At 37.4% G+C, this 18602-nt stretch overlaps 1 protein-coding gene across 1 annotated transcript in view; it reads right to left on the minus strand.

Annotated features, from left to right (window-relative positions):
* Positions 1-18602, minus strand: part of CPED1 (cadherin like and PC-esterase domain containing 1) — a 338587-nt gene that overhangs the window by 268710 nt on the left and 51275 nt on the right. Inside the window, exon 3 of the mRNA XM_056118573.1 lies at positions 6676-6782. Within this exon, the coding sequence (XP_055974548.1) occupies positions 6676-6782 (107 nt within the window). The remainder of the gene's footprint in view (positions 1-6675; positions 6783-18602) is intronic.

Genomic DNA, 18602 nt, shown 5'->3' on the forward strand with positions numbered 1-18602 from the left:
ACCAGGAATAAGTCCTGAGCACAGTCAGGTATGGCCCCAAAAGCAAATTAATCCAAAATAAAAATATTTTCAAAATTTTCCAAATTTTAGCTAAGTTTTTAAGGTCAAACTTATTTACTGTATATTCTAACAATCCACATCGATATATTATTTGAATTGTATTTACATAGAAATACATACACAAATACATGTGACAGCATTATTATCAACTTTAACTGGAAGCAAGCTAGAGTGTCTCTAATTTATGACTGAATAAGTAGTTACATACAAGAAACAGGTATTAGGTGTTGAAAAAAGAATAAACTATTGGGTAATGCAATGATATGCATAATATTAAATACGCCTGATGTAAGAAGCCACATTTGCTATGAAATAAATTGCATTAATTTATTTAAATGACAGTATGGAGAAGCCAAACCTGTAAGAATGGAAAATAAATCAGTGGTTCCTAAAAGGTGGCAATTGCAGGAGGGTTTACCAAAGAGGCAGCTGAAAGGCCGGACCAAAACTAAGTTACTTGGAAAAATTATTTTAACTTTATCTCAAGCAAAACTAATGCCTAAAATTTCTGACCTAAATGTATACCTATCCTAGAGTTGAAATAATAGACTGATAATGATAGTCAATTTTCTGAATTAATGAACAAAGAGAGAACAGGGGTTACAATAAACTTGGTGGTATTGAATTGGAGCTACAGTATGAATCACAGCTCCATTTGAACTTATACAGATTAAAAAATAATAATAAAAGGCCCTCCCGTTGATCGTCGATTTGCTCGAGCGGGCCCAGTAACGTCTCCATTGGAGACTTTGTTGTTACTGTGTCTGGCATATCGAATACGTCACGGGGAGCTTGCCAGGCTCTGCCGTGCGGGCGAGATACTCTCGGCAGCTTGCTGGGCTCTCCGAGAGGGGCGGAGGAATCGAACTCGGGTCGGCCATATTGGCCGCTTGTAAGGCGAACGGCCTACCCGCTGTGATACATGTATATATACATATAGAACTTGAGAAATTCATAAATAAATGTACATGTGTAGGTGGGTTAGTATGCATACATCCAAGATCTGTCCAACTGAAGGGGCTGAGAAGCATCAGTATTCCAATAGCAGGGAACACACCAATCAAAACAGATCTTGGTTTATACATATCAAACTCCAATGAAAGGAATGAGAATTCCTAGAGAAATGGCTGGTAGCAGATGAGGTAGCAGAAAAATTACAATCTTGTAGCATCTATTGATGCTGAAATTGAATAAAGTACTTAAGAATGATAGGTGCACTTCAAAAGAGGAGCTGTCAGTGACCGAAACTGTAATAAACTGAGCAACAAAATAAAATAGCATTAAATTACAACACAAAGTATAAAACAATGGCACATAAACATATATAAGTAACTTAATGAATAAAGAAAAAAATAGCTTTTCATTACAGAAAAACCCCATTAATTAATGTAGAAAGAATCAGAGAAATAGAATTCTGTCATTAATATACCAAAATAATAGTTAATGTGAACAAGATACTGCCATGGATACTAAAGTTAGTGACAAACATTCGAAGACTAACAGACTCTTTTGTTGTTGTTTTTCTTTTTGTGACCACACCCGGCAGTGTTCAGGAGTTATTCCTGGCTCTGCACTGAGGAACTACTCCTGGATGTGCTCAGGTGACCATCTGGAATGCTGGAAATCAAACCCGAATCAGCTGTGTGCAAGGTAAATGCTCTACCTGCTGTATTATATCTCCATTCCCTAATAATATTTTTATGGTCTCAGAGTACCATTCTACAATATACTTATTAACGTTAGGGAAAATAGTAGCTCTATCTACAGTTAAGCAGAAACCACCTTAGCCATGAGATCACGGTTAACATAATAAGATGGCAATGCATAATAAAACATATGCCATCAAATTAAAAAACATGTAGCCTGATATTTGACACTGAAAAGGGTACATTCCTTACTACTTTTTCCCAGAGATACTTAACTATATGAGAAAACATCAAATCCAATTTAAGGAACATTTTACCTGGTTAGGGTTCTTAAAAACAAATCCAGGATCATGAAAAACGTAGGGACTGTGGAACTGTTGCAGCTAGAGAAGACTAAAGAGATTTTAAAATTCAATGCCATTAAGGGTCTCATATTCAATATTGAAAAATATAAAAGTAATATTTTTACTAATATTAATAGTATATAGTTAGCAACAATTGTTAAAATCAAAATAATATATAATCTTTAAGATTTTGTACTAATGTAACTTGGTTACGTCAATAAGAGTAGACAAAGTGTGGTGAAATTACACAGAATTCTTTTTTACTAATTTTGTACTTTTTCTGAATCTAAGATTATTTCATAATAAACATGAAAAACAGTCTCAGAATTAGAAACATTAAAATATTAGAAAGAGAATTTCAGCTGAGACTGTACTCTATCTTTCTGTTTTACTTATTTCACTCAACCTCCCATCCCATCTGTTTTAATACTATAATTTGTTGTTCTGCTCTGTTTTCTTCTTATCACCGATTCTACTAGTCTCCCATGAAAAACTTCCTGCAAATTTAAAGCTAACAAGTGTTCTTGGAAACTGTCCAGTATCTAATGCCTTCTTATTTCAGGAAGAGGAACTGAAGCCTGTAGAGATTAAATAACATACCCAAATCCTCTAGCTAGCAAGTGCTGGCACTAGACTACCAGAGAAGCCCTAAGAAGAGATGTAAGAGTCATAGAGCTTTCATGCTTGACTTTCTGCTTGCTTAAGTGGTAAGCCTGGGTCTTCCCTTGTGGCCTAGGGGGGAGAAGTTAAAAACCAACTTGGGAGAGCAACATTCTCCCTATTCGATGTCAAACTAAATCTCTTTCCAATTCAGAGGTAACTGATTGAATGCAAGAAAGTCAGGCTCCTCTATTGAAACTGTAGGTGGCACTCTGGGCAGAAAAAAGTAACTATCACTGGAGCATCAGTGGCAGCTGCAGTAGAGAAGTGTTTCCCGTGTATCTTGAAGTCTCAAGAATAGTGATGTGAAGCAGAAACTTGGAGTAAGACAGAGAAAAGGTTTTTTCTAAGTATTAAGGCTATATATTCTGGGGAAAGAAATGGGAAAGCCTCCAAGGGAAGCCTGCATTTCCCAACGAATATGAATACTAATGAGATCACTTGTAATTAGCTGGTGAAGTCTGGCTTACTTTTATGGGATACAGCAAAATAGAATAAACAAGTTGATGAGTAAAATAAAATAGAGATATTAAGAATATGGCAGTGAAATGGCAAGGAAATCTAGCCCTTTGTCTGACATGGTTATAACGAATCTAATAGATTAAGAAGCTAAGTGTCATCTGAGGAACCTGAAAGGGCCTCATCATGGCTAACATCTTGGTCCAAGCAATTCTTTGTTGTGGGGGAGCTATCATGTGCAGTGACGGCTGCTTAGCCTGGCTTCTAAGTATAAATTGCCAGTATCACATACTCTTCCCTCATAAGATAAACAAAAACATTTCTGAACATTGCCAAGTACTTTCTGGGAAAGCAATATTAGCCAGAAAAAAAAACTGATGTGGAAAGATCTGCTAGAGGGTATTCCAGGGAGAGGGAAACAGAAGAAATAAAGATATGAAAGAATGCAATAGGCATTAAGAAAGAAATAGTTTGATAAAAATTAATGCAGAATTCCAAGCTAAAAGGAGGCAAGAGAAAGGTACTTGAGGGATCCATTGATAAAGCACTTGAATAGGATATTGTGCTAAATAGTTACAATTCCCCTCCCTGGATCTATTCCTCCATCTCGCTCTATACAACCATAAGGCTGATTTTATGAGTAACATCTTGCAGGTTCATTAGCCCTTTGACCACTAGGAGATCTTGGGTTTGTTAATCTGAATAGGGGATCTTGGCAAGAAATTGGTTGGTGGGTAAGAGTAAGAGGTCGAGTATTTATTTCCAGGCTTCCTCTCTTCACTTATGATCTGGAATTGGCTGCATTTCCTGAAATCTATATTGAGTTTTCAGTGGCTATATTCTCTTTAGATTTTGCTGCACCATTCCTCACTACCCTTCTCCAGAATACGGTTGGTAAGACAGGTAAAATCTTATGACTTTGTTGATCTTCCTATATTTCTCTTATGCTGCCAAAACCTCTATAAAAGCGCCTTCCTTCATTTCTCTCCACTTAAATCCTTTTGAGTATGGCATTTGTTTTCTTCTGGCAGGTTGACTGATACATGCAACAGAGATCAGAGGCTCTATTCTATCATGGATGGGGAAGTATTCTAGAGTTTAAACACAGTAGCCACAGATTTGCTAGTATTTTATAGTTCTTCAGTTCTTTTCTCTTATAACTGGGTTTCAGGGGGAAAAAACATTTGCTTCAAAAAAATCAGTGAGGTATATTCAGCAGTATTCCTGTTTTACATGACAATCATTTGAAGAGGAAAGTAATTATGAAGAGGAAATAAGATATTTGAGAAACATTTAGGACTTAATTTCTTAGAATTAATGAGAACATGCAGATTTAAAAAAGGAAAGGCAGAGTTCAAAAGTTAAAGACTACATTTTTATATTTAGGCATAACAGAGAGGGCAGAGAGATACAACAGTAAGTGGGCATTTGCCTAACTATAGTCAACCCAGGTTTGGTTCCTGGCTCATCATATGGCCCCTCAAGCCCACCAGGAATAATCTCCAAATGCAGAACCAGAAGCCCTGAGCACTGCCAAATGTGACACCCCCTCCCCCAAATTATGTAACTAATTGGTCAATCATATTTATGACCAACAGAGTAACTCAACAGGGAAAATAATGAGTTCTGTTTTTCAAGGTATGCCCTACAAGAGGAAATGTTAAACAAGAAGCAACATATGCAAACATAAAACTCTTAAATGCTTAGCTATAATGTCGATATAACAAACTATTTGAAATTTTGGGTATGGTGTTAGAATGCACAAACATTTTAAAAAAGGACAGAGGAAAGTTGGTTATGAAAATAAAGAAGGAATTGCTAAAGGTATACCAAAATGGCCAACAGGACATGCTCTGTCTAACGTCAAGGAAACTAAAGGTTAGAAATTATAAGATGTTATGAAGACAGTCAATTGTAAAAATTTCAGTGACCAGAATAATACTATAATATCATGTTACTACTAAAAATAATTGGCTTAGTTTCCTTAAACAACCCAACTTCTTTGTTAAAAATAAGAGAATATATTGAAGCTGATGAAATAATACAGTGGGTAGGGTGTTTGTCTTGTACATGGTCAATCAGAGTTTGATTCTTATCCCTTTATATCACGCCCTGAATCCTACTGGGAGTACCTCTGAGTACAGAACCAGGAGTAACGCTGAGATATACCAAGTATAACTCAAAAAGCAAACAAAAAAACAAAAATAAGAGAATATAGTTCATATGTAACCCAAGTACCCAATGATAGATAAGTAGATAAAAAGGTTTTCAGAAGTAATGGGAACAGTACATTTTGGTTTAGTTTGGGACTATATCAGTGAGGCTTAGGTCTTAAGACTCTGTGGTCACCCACGATGGGAGAAGCATGCTGAAAGTAGACTATAGACCAAACATGATTGCCACTCAATGCCTCTTTTGCAAACCACAACACCCAAAAGGAGAGAGAGAGAACAAAAGGGAATGCCCTGCCACAGAGCCGGGGGGGGGTTGGGGGGGAATGTGGGGTGGGAGGGATACTGGGATCCGTGGTGGTGGGAAATGGGCACTCGTGGAGAGATGGGTATTTGATCATTGTATAATTGAAACCCAAGCACAAAATTTGTAAGTCTACAACTGTACCTCATGGTGTCTCACTAATAAAAATTTTTTAAAGAAAAGGAATAAAAAGGCAATCAAGCTTGAAAAAAAAAGAAGACTCTGTGGTCCAAGAGACCACGTTTGATGCCAGGTATATATCCATAATTGGATATTATTTATCAAATAGAAACAGTGAAATTTTGCCTTTGCTGCAACATGGATAGAAGTAGAGGCGATAATACTCACTGAAATAAGTGTGAAGGATAAAAATAAATGCCAGATATAACAAATATAACTAGAAACAGAATACTTAGATTCTATCCAGAGAACTAAATTTATCAAGTGGGGAGAAAAATGGGCTAAATGGTGAGGTGGTCCAATAGATTGTGATCGAGGGATACTGGAACTTTGGTGGTGGACATAATATAATAACATTGTTAGTAACATATTATAAAAACTCCTAAAAAATATAAACATTACACAACGGGTAGGGCATTTGCCTTGCACATGGCCAGCCTGGTTTCAACTCCTCTGTCCCTCTCGGAAAGCCCAGCAAGCTACCGAGAGTATCCTGTCTGCAAAGCAGATCCTGGCAAGCTCCCTGTGGCATATTCAGTATACCAAAAACTGTAACAAGAAATCTCACAATGGAGATGTTACTGGTGCCCTCTTGAGCAAATCGATAAACAATGGGATGACAGTGCTACAGTGCTTAAGCCTTGTAACCCCATATTAGGTCAATAAAAATAAATATAAAAAACAAATAAGACGTGCCCTTATATGTTGTCATTTCCTCAAAAGATGCAATGATTCTGATTTTGCAAGAAATATATTTTACCATTAATTCTGGACCACAAAATATAAGTATTAAGAGTAACATAGAGCCACAAAATACAAGTATAAGAATGACATACTGCTAAAAAAATTACCTTTTGATGTAAACCTAAAAGGCACATATCTTCCTTGGATATGCAGTATTTTCCACCAGTTTGTCTAGAAGACAGGCAAATAAGCAGATCCCAGGAGTTTAAATAACCTAATGGCAAAGAGGATTGAAAAACAAATAATTTTTATCAAATTTTGAAAGGCACCATTTACTTCTTCAAATTAAAGAATGTAATTATTTAAATCCTGAAATACAATTAACACTGATTCTGCATTTATTTGCAAAATAAATCAACACTGAAAACAAATTAAGGTTTTCTAATTTAACAATTTTTTTATATTTAGTTTTATATTCTGGGAAAAATCAAACTTGCTCTAAAGAAATACCATAAAAATTCCCTTTAAAGGACGCAAAGTGGGTGGCTGAAGCCATAGTACAGTGGTAGAGTACTTGCCTTGCACAAATTGAACAGGGCTTAATCCCTAGGACCTCATATGGTTCCCCAAATCTTCCTGGAATATGCCCTAAGAACTGCCAGGAGTTCCCCTCTCCCCTCACGCCCTTCCCCCCAAAAAATGCAACAAAAAACCCAACTTAGAAAGTTGTAAATTATTAATTTTTTAAGATTTATTTGAAGATTAGGAGGAAATAAGATTGAACATCTTAAGTAGAATATATCACTGTCCTCCCATTATTCATCAATTTGCTCTAGCGGTCCCAGTAACGTCTCCATTGGAGACTTTGTTGTTACTGTGTTTGGCATATCGAATACATCCCGGGTAGCTTGCCAGGCTCTGCCGTGCGGGCGGGTGAGATACTCTCGGTAGCTTGCCGGGCTCTCCAAGAGGGGCGGAGGAATCGAACTTGGGTCAGTCATGTTGGCTGTGTGCAAGGCAAACGCCCTGTGCTATCGCTCCAGCCCCAACATCTTAAGTGATAAAATTAAATGATGAATTAAAACATAGATATTTTGTTCTAGGTTTTGATGTTCCAATTGCTTTTCTTTTAAAAAATTTTTTTTTAAATTTTATTGATTGAGATTCTGTGAGTTACAATTCTGTTAACGTTTTCTCAGGGACTTAATTTCAACACCACACTGTTCCCTGATGTACCCACCCTCAAGGACCCCACGGTGCTCTTTCAGCTCCCCCTTCCCTCCCACCACCACCAACACAATAGTGTAGATCAGTTCTCTGGGATGCTATTTCTTTCTTTTTTCTTTTTTTTGGGGGGTCACACCCGGTGATGCACAGGGGTTACTCCTGGCTCTGCACTCAGGAATTACTCTTGGCAGTGCTTGGGGAACCATATGGTATGCTGGGAATCGAACCCGGGTCAGCCTCGTGCAAGGCAAAAGCCCTACCCAGTCTGCTATCGCTCCAGCCCCCCTCAATTGCTTTTCATTATTCTTAAACATCAAAAATATTTTTTAGAATTTCTTACTAAGAAATAGTTGTATTAAACTGAAAAAACTCAGTTAATTATTTAAAAGATGAGTGCACATAAAAGAAATTTATAGTCTAATTTTAGATAGCAGAGTCAAGTTCAAAATACAGACAAGTACAAAAACAACTGACTAAAGCAAACATAGGTCAAAGCAAAAGTTAAGTATTTCACCAAGGAAAAAAAGTTGGCCAGTAAAACAAAGTAATTGACCAAAATAATGTCACAATTATATTCTTTATAATACCTCAACACTAACGTAAGGCCCTCCCATTGATCGTCGATTTGCTCAAGTGGGCCCAGTAACGTCTCCATTGGAGACTTTGTTGTTACTGTGTCTGGCATATCGAATACTCTCGGTAGCTTGCCGGGCTCTCTGAGAGGGGCGGAGGAATCGAACTCGGGTTGGCCATGTTGGCCGCTCGTAAGGCGAATGCCTACCCGCTGTGCTATCGCTCCAGCAATAACACTAACGTAATACTTTCATAATACCTGAACACTGAAAACTAGCATTAGTGCATTTATTTGGATTCCCACATTCCCTCTTATTTATTAATATAAATTTTCATCAATTAGCCTTGTATGTCATCAGTGCTTTCAAAATATTTGTTAAGTAATTAAACAAATAAACATCTAATTCATGGTAAGGTAGTAAAAATAGCACTGTCTAAAAAAAAATGCTATAGGTACAAAAAACTATCCAGAAAAACATATATAAGTGGAAAAAAAAAACTACATTGAAACTACTTGGGAAAATCTATTTGGAATAAAACTCCAGTTTGAAAACTTGAAGTAACTTCTATTCACACTGCATTTTTCTGTTAATCATGTGATTTAATTGATAAACTGTTTATGTCCACTACCTATTTAAGCCAGGCCTAACAAAACCTACATTTAGTGTTAATGACTTCTAAAAGTTAGGAAGAAGCCACTGTGTCTAAATCCTGTCTTTAATATTTTCTGCCCAATAACTGAGTAGGATGCCAGAAGGGAAAGTGAAGATTGATGAGGAAAGTCATTTATGACAATTAGAAAGGAAATTTCACTTTCTTCTAACCCCTTTTCAGTTTGACAAGCTCTGCACTGTCTGAATAGGTGGTGCCTCTTTTTGTAACTGCTCTGTTGCTGCAAGGCAAACCTCTTGCCAAACAAAAGGCCCAGATAACTGAACTCAGTTAACAACTCAGCTTTTTCTATTTGCTTGATGTGTACTCTAGATGCTGGAAGATAGCACAATAGTTCAAAGGATAGGAGAAATGGACAGACGACTGGGGCTAGTTGGGAGAAATTTCATCCCTGGAATAGTCCTCAGGCCTTAGACTTAAAGCATCTACGCCTTTCCAAACATTGTGTCTTTGAACAAAACTACAAACAGATTCCTATAGCCAAAACCCAAGACTCATGATTCCAATACTTTATTTTAAACATGCTCAACATTTTCAACCTGAACTTTTTGATAAGGACTCAAAAGGGAAACACAAAGGCTGGTTTTGTTTGATATTATTCCTAAGCCAGTAAACAGTAAAACTTGAGAAGAAAGAAATCTCCTTTCTTAATATTCCCAACTAAACCCTTTAAGAACTTAAATAAGGATATGCAGAGAAGCAGGGATTTCAAATCACAAAGTGCGTTGCTTAGTTGTTAAAAGCAGAGTATGGTTTGCATTCTTATATTCCTCTAAACTCAGGCATCCCCCCAACCTCACCATTCAAACCATACATACGATTTTCAGAATTAACAAACTATATATATATATATATATATATATATATATATATGCAATAAGTGTTTAAAACTGGAAAACAACACCTTTAAATAATCAAAGATTTCAATTTATTAAAAATTATCTGTGACACGGGCTGGAAAGATAGCACAGGGGGTAGGGCGTTTGCCTTGCACGTCACCAACCCAGGTTCAATTCCCAGCATCCATATAGTCCCCTGAGCACCGCCAGCAGTAACTCCTGAGTGCAGAGCCAGGAGTAACCCCTGTGCTTCACCGGGTGTGACCCTCCGCCCCCAAAAAAGCAAAAAAAAAATTATCTGTGACAGAACATTGTATGGGAGTTATAAAAGTAAACAGCAAAATGAATAAATAAATAAAAGAGGCCAACTTCCTTCAGGAAACTATCTGAAAGATATAGAAATTTAAAAGAACTTAGGATAACTCCTTGACATTCATAATGGTTACTTCCCATCTCTCAAAAAAAATTTTCTTAAATGAAAATTGGTATGTCAAAAATACTCCACAGCACACATTTCCCCTTATAATGAAGTTCAAGTATAACTGAAAATTCAAGTCATCATCTCACATTCTTTTTGCCTAATTCTTGCTACCGTAGTCTCGAAAGTGCTGCCTGCTTTCACTCAAAAATTCCTTTAGTTACATGCATGAAATTTTACCTCGAACTCCCATTTTTTTCCCAATTATTCAGTAGATCTTTTCAATTTCTCTTTATTTATTTTCATTATGGGAAGTTGACTCCCTCCCACAGCCCTTTCTGAAAGAAAAGATTTTGTTTCATAAGGTACTATATATTCAAATTTTGTTTGGCAGTGAGGTGGGGGTGTGAAATGATGACACTGGGAAGAGAATGAAGCACATTCACCAGCTAATATATCACATTCACAATTCAGTCTTCAACGTGGGGAGAAAAATTTGTACCTTAGAAAATCACAAATAACTGTACATTGTGTAGCTTTGGGACCACACACTCCTCACCTGAGTGTTTAGAAGGCATATGCCCAAGTGTGGAGGGAGATTGCTCAGTAAGGGCTCTAGGAAGTGCCAAGCCCACATATGGGGTGCATCAGCACAATTCACAAAAACATATTTATTTCACTTGAAAATTTGAAAGTTCTGGTAACCCTGCATTCATCCATGTTCTACTAGACAACAACTGACCAGAGCCGAGTATAGCTCTTAAGTTCTTTCCTTTGTGTAAAACATTTTTTTTATTTCTGAACTGATTTACAATACTGAAAATGATAGTTTTGTACATCCATAGTTCTAGCATTACACCCATCACCAGAATGTTCACTTCCCTCCATCAATGTCTCAAAGACACCTCCTCTCTCTAAGACTCCTTAGGCTTCAGGAAACTTGGTTCTGTGCCCCAACTCTCAAGTTCTGTTCTATTTGGTCATTTGTTGATCCCCTACTGTGTATCTTTATATTCCACATATACAAGAGATTGTTGTCTCTGTTTCCTACTTTGTAACTGAATCTACCCAGCATGATACACTCTAGTTCCTTAATTTTGTCCTTCTTTACTGCTGCACAGTCATCCACTGCATACAAATACCACAATTTCTTCATCCACTCATCTGTAATTGGACATTTGGCTTGTTTCCATATCTTGACTGTTATATTCCAAGCTGCAAAGAACATTGGTGTACATATATCCCTTTGAAATAATGTTTTTGTGATGGAGGGAATAAATGCTGAGAAGTGTATCACTCGGTCATATTCTTTTCTGAGAATTCCCCATGTTTCTTTCCTACAGAGGCTGAAGCAGATGACATCACCACCACAATGAATAAGAGCTCCTTAATTACCACACCCCCACCAAAAACCTGGTTATTGCCAGATTTTCTGCTATAAAGCATTATTACTGGTGTGATATCATATATCACCGTTGTTTTAATTTGTATTTCCCAAATAATAACTTACAAGGAAATTTTCATATGCCTAATAGTCACCAGTATATCTTTTTTGGGAAAGTGTTTGTTTATCTTCTTTTTGTCTCTTCCTGGACTCTGGCTCTTTGAGCCATAAGAGGTCACAGACCTGGGATAGAACCAGCAACACTTCATTATTATTTTGTTTATTATTCTTTGTTCGCTTGTTTGGAGGCCATAGTCTGCAGTGCTCAGGAGTTATTCCTGCCTCTGCACTTAGGAATCTCTTCTGGTGGGCTTGGAGAACCCTATGGGGTGCCGGGGATTGAACCCGAATTGACTGTTGTAGAAGTCAAGCTCTTTACCCACTGTATCCAGCCCCCAGTGTCAGTTGCTGTTTTTTATTTTTTTAATTCATTCAGCAAGTTGATTGATGATACAGGGTTCAATTTTCAGTAAGTTACACTTATTTATCAGGTAAATTGGCTCTTTTGAAATGATTTTAGCAAATTAATATTGTGTAAGTTGGTCTAAAAGGGTTTCTGAAAATACCCTCTAATCTCCAGGTTTTGTTCTGCTTTTCTTCCAATGTGGAGTGTGATCAATTTACCTCCAAAGACAAATTATTGGAAATGTTAAAGACAGCAAGGAATGAGTATGGCATCTTAGAGTTTTCTTCTCAAGATCCCATGAAATTCAAGAGTGGCCTGTGGCCATCTTTTCCACTTAGGCCTTTTCTCTCCAGGTAGAATTCTGAAGTGTTCCCAGTACAGCTTCCAGATAGGCCTGATTTTTTTTTCTTGTTCACCCTTTCTCTTTGAACCTTTTTCCATGCCTAGCCTGTCTCAAAACAATTGATACAGATAGAAGAGGCCTACGACACACTCATTCCAAGGACTGCAACAACCACTTTTGGTGTCTTTCTAATTTAATGTGCTTTTTCTACCCCCAGGGGCTGGAGCGATAGCACAGCGGTAGGGTGTTCGCCTTACAAGCGGCCAACATGGCCGACCCGAGTTCGATTCCTCTGCCCCTCTAGAAGACCCCGGCAAGCTACCCAGAGTATTCGATATGCCAGACACAGTAACAACAAAGTCTCCAATGGAGACGTTACTGGGCCCGCTCGAGCAAATCGACGATCAACGGGAGGGCCTTTACCTTTTACCTTTTTTTCTACCCCCAACAGACTGTCATCAATGTTCTGGGAACTCAGAAGTCAGATGTGGATTAGAAGAAAAAAACACAAATTGGACAGTGGCTTCTTACAGTTTGTTGGCATGAGGAAAACGAGAATTTATGTGATACAGTTAAGCTCTTTAGAATACTGCATCGAATTGGGCTGCCAATGCAACACTAATAAAAAAGTTATGATAGTTGCAGTAGTTGTCACAGGAACAGTTAGCAGTGGCAATAGTGATAGCTGTGGCAATAGCAGGAGTAGTTACAAGAGAGCACACACTCTTGAGTACTTATAATAAACTATGTTACAGGGTAAGCACAATAGTCATATTTTTTATTAGAATAAAAGTACCTGACATTAAGTTTTTTATTACAAAGGTATCAACTTCAAACATTTGAAACAAACACATTACCAGCTACACAAGCAGATAAACAGACCATCCCACTCTTGAAACTCCTTTTTCCTTTCCAGCGAATGCTCTAGTTGACTTGGATAACTCATCATTTGACCTCATGCCTTGCCCTCCCTGCACTGCAAGTTCCACGAGAATTTTTTAATTTACCTAAGAGTGAATGTGTGAAACCCTTCACCTCACCCTCATCCCCCAATAAAAGCAGAAATCCAGGTTTATGTGTGGTCATTCTCCCACAACCCTGCTGGGTGGCCCTGGACATGCATATACCCTCCAAAACCTGTAAGCAATAAGTCCTCTCTCTCCTCTCTCTCATTCTCTCTCTCTCTCTCTCTCTCTCTCTCTCTCTCTCTCTTTCTCTCTCTCTCTCGTAATGGTTGTTGCCAAGGTACATCTTAAAATCGTATCATAATAAAAACCATAAAAACTGATTCAGCCACAGTACTGCCTCTATTCAGGAAAACATCATGGGAACTCAGTGCAGTTGACAAAGAGTACCACAAGTGTTTCCAGCTACTGTTTCAATCATCCATGATAATTCATTTGGACAACCAGACAATAATATTGTGTATCAGTCCACATATATAATGGGCAATATTAGCTTTTTCTCTTTTTTTAGCATAGAAAGGACAAACAATTTTCCCAGCATCAGTCATCTAATTATTGGGGAAGAAAATTTAAGTACTACTGTTAATTTAAGTATTAGTACTTCTAGTACTAGGAGCCTAATATTCAACACCATGATATCATTATCACTTCAAGAAACAGGGAGTCAGCACCAGAGTGCAATGGGGAAAGAGTTTGCCTTGCACATGGCTCACCAGGATTTGATCTCCAGTGCCTCATATGGGCCCCCAAAGTCAGGATTAAGCTCTGAAAACAGCTGAGTTCCCCACCACAGAGAGAGAGTGAGAAAGCGTGACAGACAAGACAGAGAGAACAGAGGAATTTAGGTTTTGATGCCTTGCATGTAGTAATCCCAATGCTGAGCTCCCAATGAGTCTATCAGGTAAAATTAATTATTAACACGCTTTGCAATGAAAAAATGATATAGAGGAATGTTCAAACTTTGGTATTTCTTCAATTACCGTCCAGTGCCTCGAGCTTTCTTTGAGATCTTGGAGAGAAAAAGCAATGAGGACAAGTGTACCTGGAGTCTTCGTAGATTCTCACCCTGCAATAGTGCCTCCAATGCCAATAGCAGCCCCACTAGTAACAGGACCACGTCAACATTGCATGTGCACAAGGCAGGACTACTCATTTGCACGTGTACTCAGAAACTATAACATGAACTCAGCCTCCACCAACTCTGGGAAAGAAATCTCTAGAAGTGTCTTAGATTTATTTTGATGGTTAAAATGATTTCTTTCCCTGTCATGAAAATAAAATAAAGAACAGCACTAAAGCCCATATTGGGCTAGCCAAACCCATAAATAGAGAGGTCATGGGGCATAAATCTAGGGAAACAGGATGTGGATGTTCCAATCTCAATCTCAAATGAGGAACAACTGAAAACCCCACAGACGTCTCCTCGGGAACGGGAATTATACAGGCAGTAACAACACAGACCAGTATGTCTCTATGGCATTGGCTCTGGAAACCATGAAGACCCTACTGACAGGGTACAATTTGAGGAATTCAGATATGAGATGACACTGATTGTAGTTATTATCTTTCTCTAAGGGTTGGCTCAGAGCCAGCTAGCATCCCAGTGTTAAAAGTAAAAGCTATGTTTAAAGGTGCTTGTTTTTGTTTCTGTTATAATCAAGCATCTGCCCTAAGGAGTGAGGGCGCCTTTACAATATTTCCAGTCTCCCATAGGCAGGCTGCCATAGAAAATAAACACTCATTTCCTGGCTCTCAAATTACCTCCCTCATTGATAAGATCTGCAGGATTAGTAATTCAATCCAGAGAACAACAGAGTTCTAAGATAGCATCAGTCATCTAAATAGGCTGTTTATTCTCAAAGGAGCGACCTATCTTCTGGCACATTTCACGAAAATCTAAGAATATTGGGTCTGTTCCTTCTCTATTTCTTTCTATAGAAGTTATCACTATACATAACTAATTTCAGATATACATACACAAACATTTGCATGTCTGATTTTAAATGTTCTGTGCCTCCATTTGAATGAGAGCCCCTTGAGGGCAGAACTATCTGTTTTGTTCACTGTTGTGCTATTCACTGAACCTATAACAGTGGTTGGAAATTAAGTATCCCCTATGTATTTGTTAAGTGCATAACTCAATGAATAAATGAATGTGAGCAATAGAGCAATAATCAGAACTCAACCAAAAGTCAGAATATGAAAATGCTTTTATAAAACTAAAAAAAATTAGCAGAAGAACATTAAAGGAGGTTTTCAAAAAGGATATCAAAGCAAACACACTAATTTTTAGTAAAGACTGAGGACAAGCACACAAGAAAATAATTTACAGTGCCTTTGAAAATTATTAAAGGGGGCTGGAGTGATAGTACAGTAAATAAGGTGCTTGTCGTGCATGCTGCCAACCTGGGTTTGATCCCTGGTTTCCATCCCTCCCTTATCAGAACCTCACGGGAGTGATCCCTAAGCACAGCTAGCTATGTCCTAAAAATAAACAAACACACAAAAAAATCACTAAAGAAAAAAAATAGCACTTTGGTTGTTACCAAATGTTGTCTGTTGAATGTAATGCTACAATGAATATAGGAGACATATCTTTTCAAATTCTTGTTTCTGTATTTTTGGAAAAATACCAAGAAGTGGAATAACTAGAGCATATAGTATTTCTACTCTTAATTTTTGTGTTGGATTTAAACCCAGAAAAAATCTGGCACCGAGAGATATTCCTAGCAAACTTGGCCAGGAGATGGTCAGCAGTGCCAAAGCCAGTGATGCTCAGAGGCCCCAGAAAGCTATGCTGAGGGTGGAATAGGGCTCACAGTTCAAGGAATCCAATTTATTACCTAACACATACTGAGTGTGTGCTCTTCTTGAATTATGTCCCTGTTCTAGCTTTAGGTTTTCAAGGGATGTCTGTATTGTTCTCCATAATGGCTGTACCAGTTTATACTTCCACCAACTGTGCATTTAAAGGCCCTCCCGTTGTTCATCGATTTGCTCGAGCAGGCCCAGTAACGTCTCCATTGGAGATTTTGTTGTTACTGTGTTTGGCATATCGATTACATCACGGGTGGCTTGCCAGGCTCTGCCGTGTGGGCAAGATACTCTCGGAAGCTTGCCAGGCTCTCCGAGAGGGGCGGAGGAATCGAACTCAGGTCGGCCATGTTGGCTGCGTGCAAGGCAAACGCCCTACCACTGTGCTATCGCTCATGTGCATGAGTGTTCCCTTTTTTCTTCCATATCATCAACACTGGTTTTTTATCCTTTTTTTTTTTTACCAGCTACTCTTGAAGGTATAAAATGCTCTCTTACTATAATGCTTAGTTTTGCTTAGTTTTGTGGAGTCACGGATCAAAATCAGAGCCTCAACACAAACAAGGCACGTGCTCCCTCCCTGAGGCACATTCCACACCCCTCATTGTGGTTTTGATTATCATCTCATTAATAACAAATAATGATGAACATCTTTTCACATGCCTGTTGACCATTTCTGTCTTCTCTTGACATGTGACAGGTTATTCTGATCACTTCTTGTTTTTGTTGTTAATTGTATGTATTATTTACATATATTTGGTTGCTAACTCCTCATTAGATGTATGATTTGTTAAAATCTTCTCTCGTTCAGTATGTTGTACATCCATTTTGATAATGGTTTATGTGTCACTGTGCACAAACTTTTTGGCTTGCTGTTACTCCTTTGGTTTATTCTTTCCTTGCTTCCTTTCTCACTGGAAATGAATACACAAAGGTATCACTAAGGTCAGTGTCTGTTTTCTTCTATGTAGTCTATGTTTCTGTAATGTTTTATTCTAAGTGCCTAGGAATAATTGAATGAATAAAGAATATGTGGTATTTATACACAGTGTAATACTATTCAGCTAGGAAAACAATATAATCTTACCATTTGTGACATGAAGATGTACCTCAAAATATTGTGCTGTAATAAATATACCAGAGAAAGCAAATGTACAAATTCTCTTGTGTGAAAGATAAACAGTATAAATAAGACAAAATTCAGACAATATAAACAAAATGATAGTTATTAGAGTGGATGGAGGAAGCAGGATGATAAACTGAGTAAAGAAAGTCAGGTGTACGGCTCCTCCTTCACGTCCTACCGAGGTCACAAGTTGCCCCCATGAACGGCTCTCCGGTACAGCCATAATGCCAGATACACAGAAACCAATCTCATAATTATCTGGCTCTTTGAAGAAATTCAAAATCGCAGCTATGTGACATTATATGATTCTCATAACCAGCTATAGAAAACAAAGTATTTCACAAATGCCTTTTCAGCAATTCTGATTGTTGGGGGAAATTCTAAACAATAATGGTGCATCTTTTGTTGAAGTAATGAATGTAATCAATGTAGAGAAGAGTTAAGTAGAAATCATCTGCCTCACAGGCATTGGGAGGGCTGGGAGGAGGGGGTATATTGGGGTTCTTGGTGCTGAAAAATGAGTACTAGTGAAGGGAAAAGTGATCATTGTATGACCGAGACTTAAACCTGAAAGCTTAGCAACTTTTCCCACAGTGATTCAATAAATAAATATAAGAAGAAAAAAATAAATAAAATTATGAAAAAAAAAGAAAGTCAGGTGTATAATGGTAAATGTGAACTTAACTTTTGGTGGTGGGCATAATGTGATTTATATGTTTACTAAATTATAATGAAGTGTAAATGAATCCTACATATGTAAATTAATGTCAATTCTTTAAAAAAAATAAACCTCTGATGGTGCAAAAATAACAGTCAAAATAACAACGGATTTAAGTGTTTTTGTTCACTGGAAAAGTCTCCCCAGATGTTTATTATACATTGGAGCAAAAAAGTATATGAAAATATGGTGTGGAAATAAACTTTTCCAAGAGTTTGCAGTATGCATAGCTACAAAGCCAAGCCTCATTTACTTCTTCACATTACTGGGTCATCATACTCAGTAATGATATAACTGTATTGCTTTCCTAAAAATAATCTTTCTATAGAATAAAAACTGAGGATATTTAATTTTAAATAAGTTTAATTTTAAATAACAAATAATATCACTATAACACAGCACAAGGATATTTCATATACTTACTATGCTATCTGAATTAGCCTTCCTCATTATTTTGATCAAATTTTATTTGAATAATATATTACATTTATATTATCAATTACATAATATATGTTCTTTAAGTACATTTCAAGAGTATGCAATCATGGA

This window comes from Sorex fumeus, unplaced genomic scaffold (genome assembly GCF_029834395.1).
Source record: "Sorex fumeus unplaced genomic scaffold, SorFum_2.1 ptg000037l, whole genome shotgun sequence".
Taxonomy (NCBI): domain Eukaryota; kingdom Metazoa; phylum Chordata; class Mammalia; order Eulipotyphla; family Soricidae; genus Sorex; species Sorex fumeus.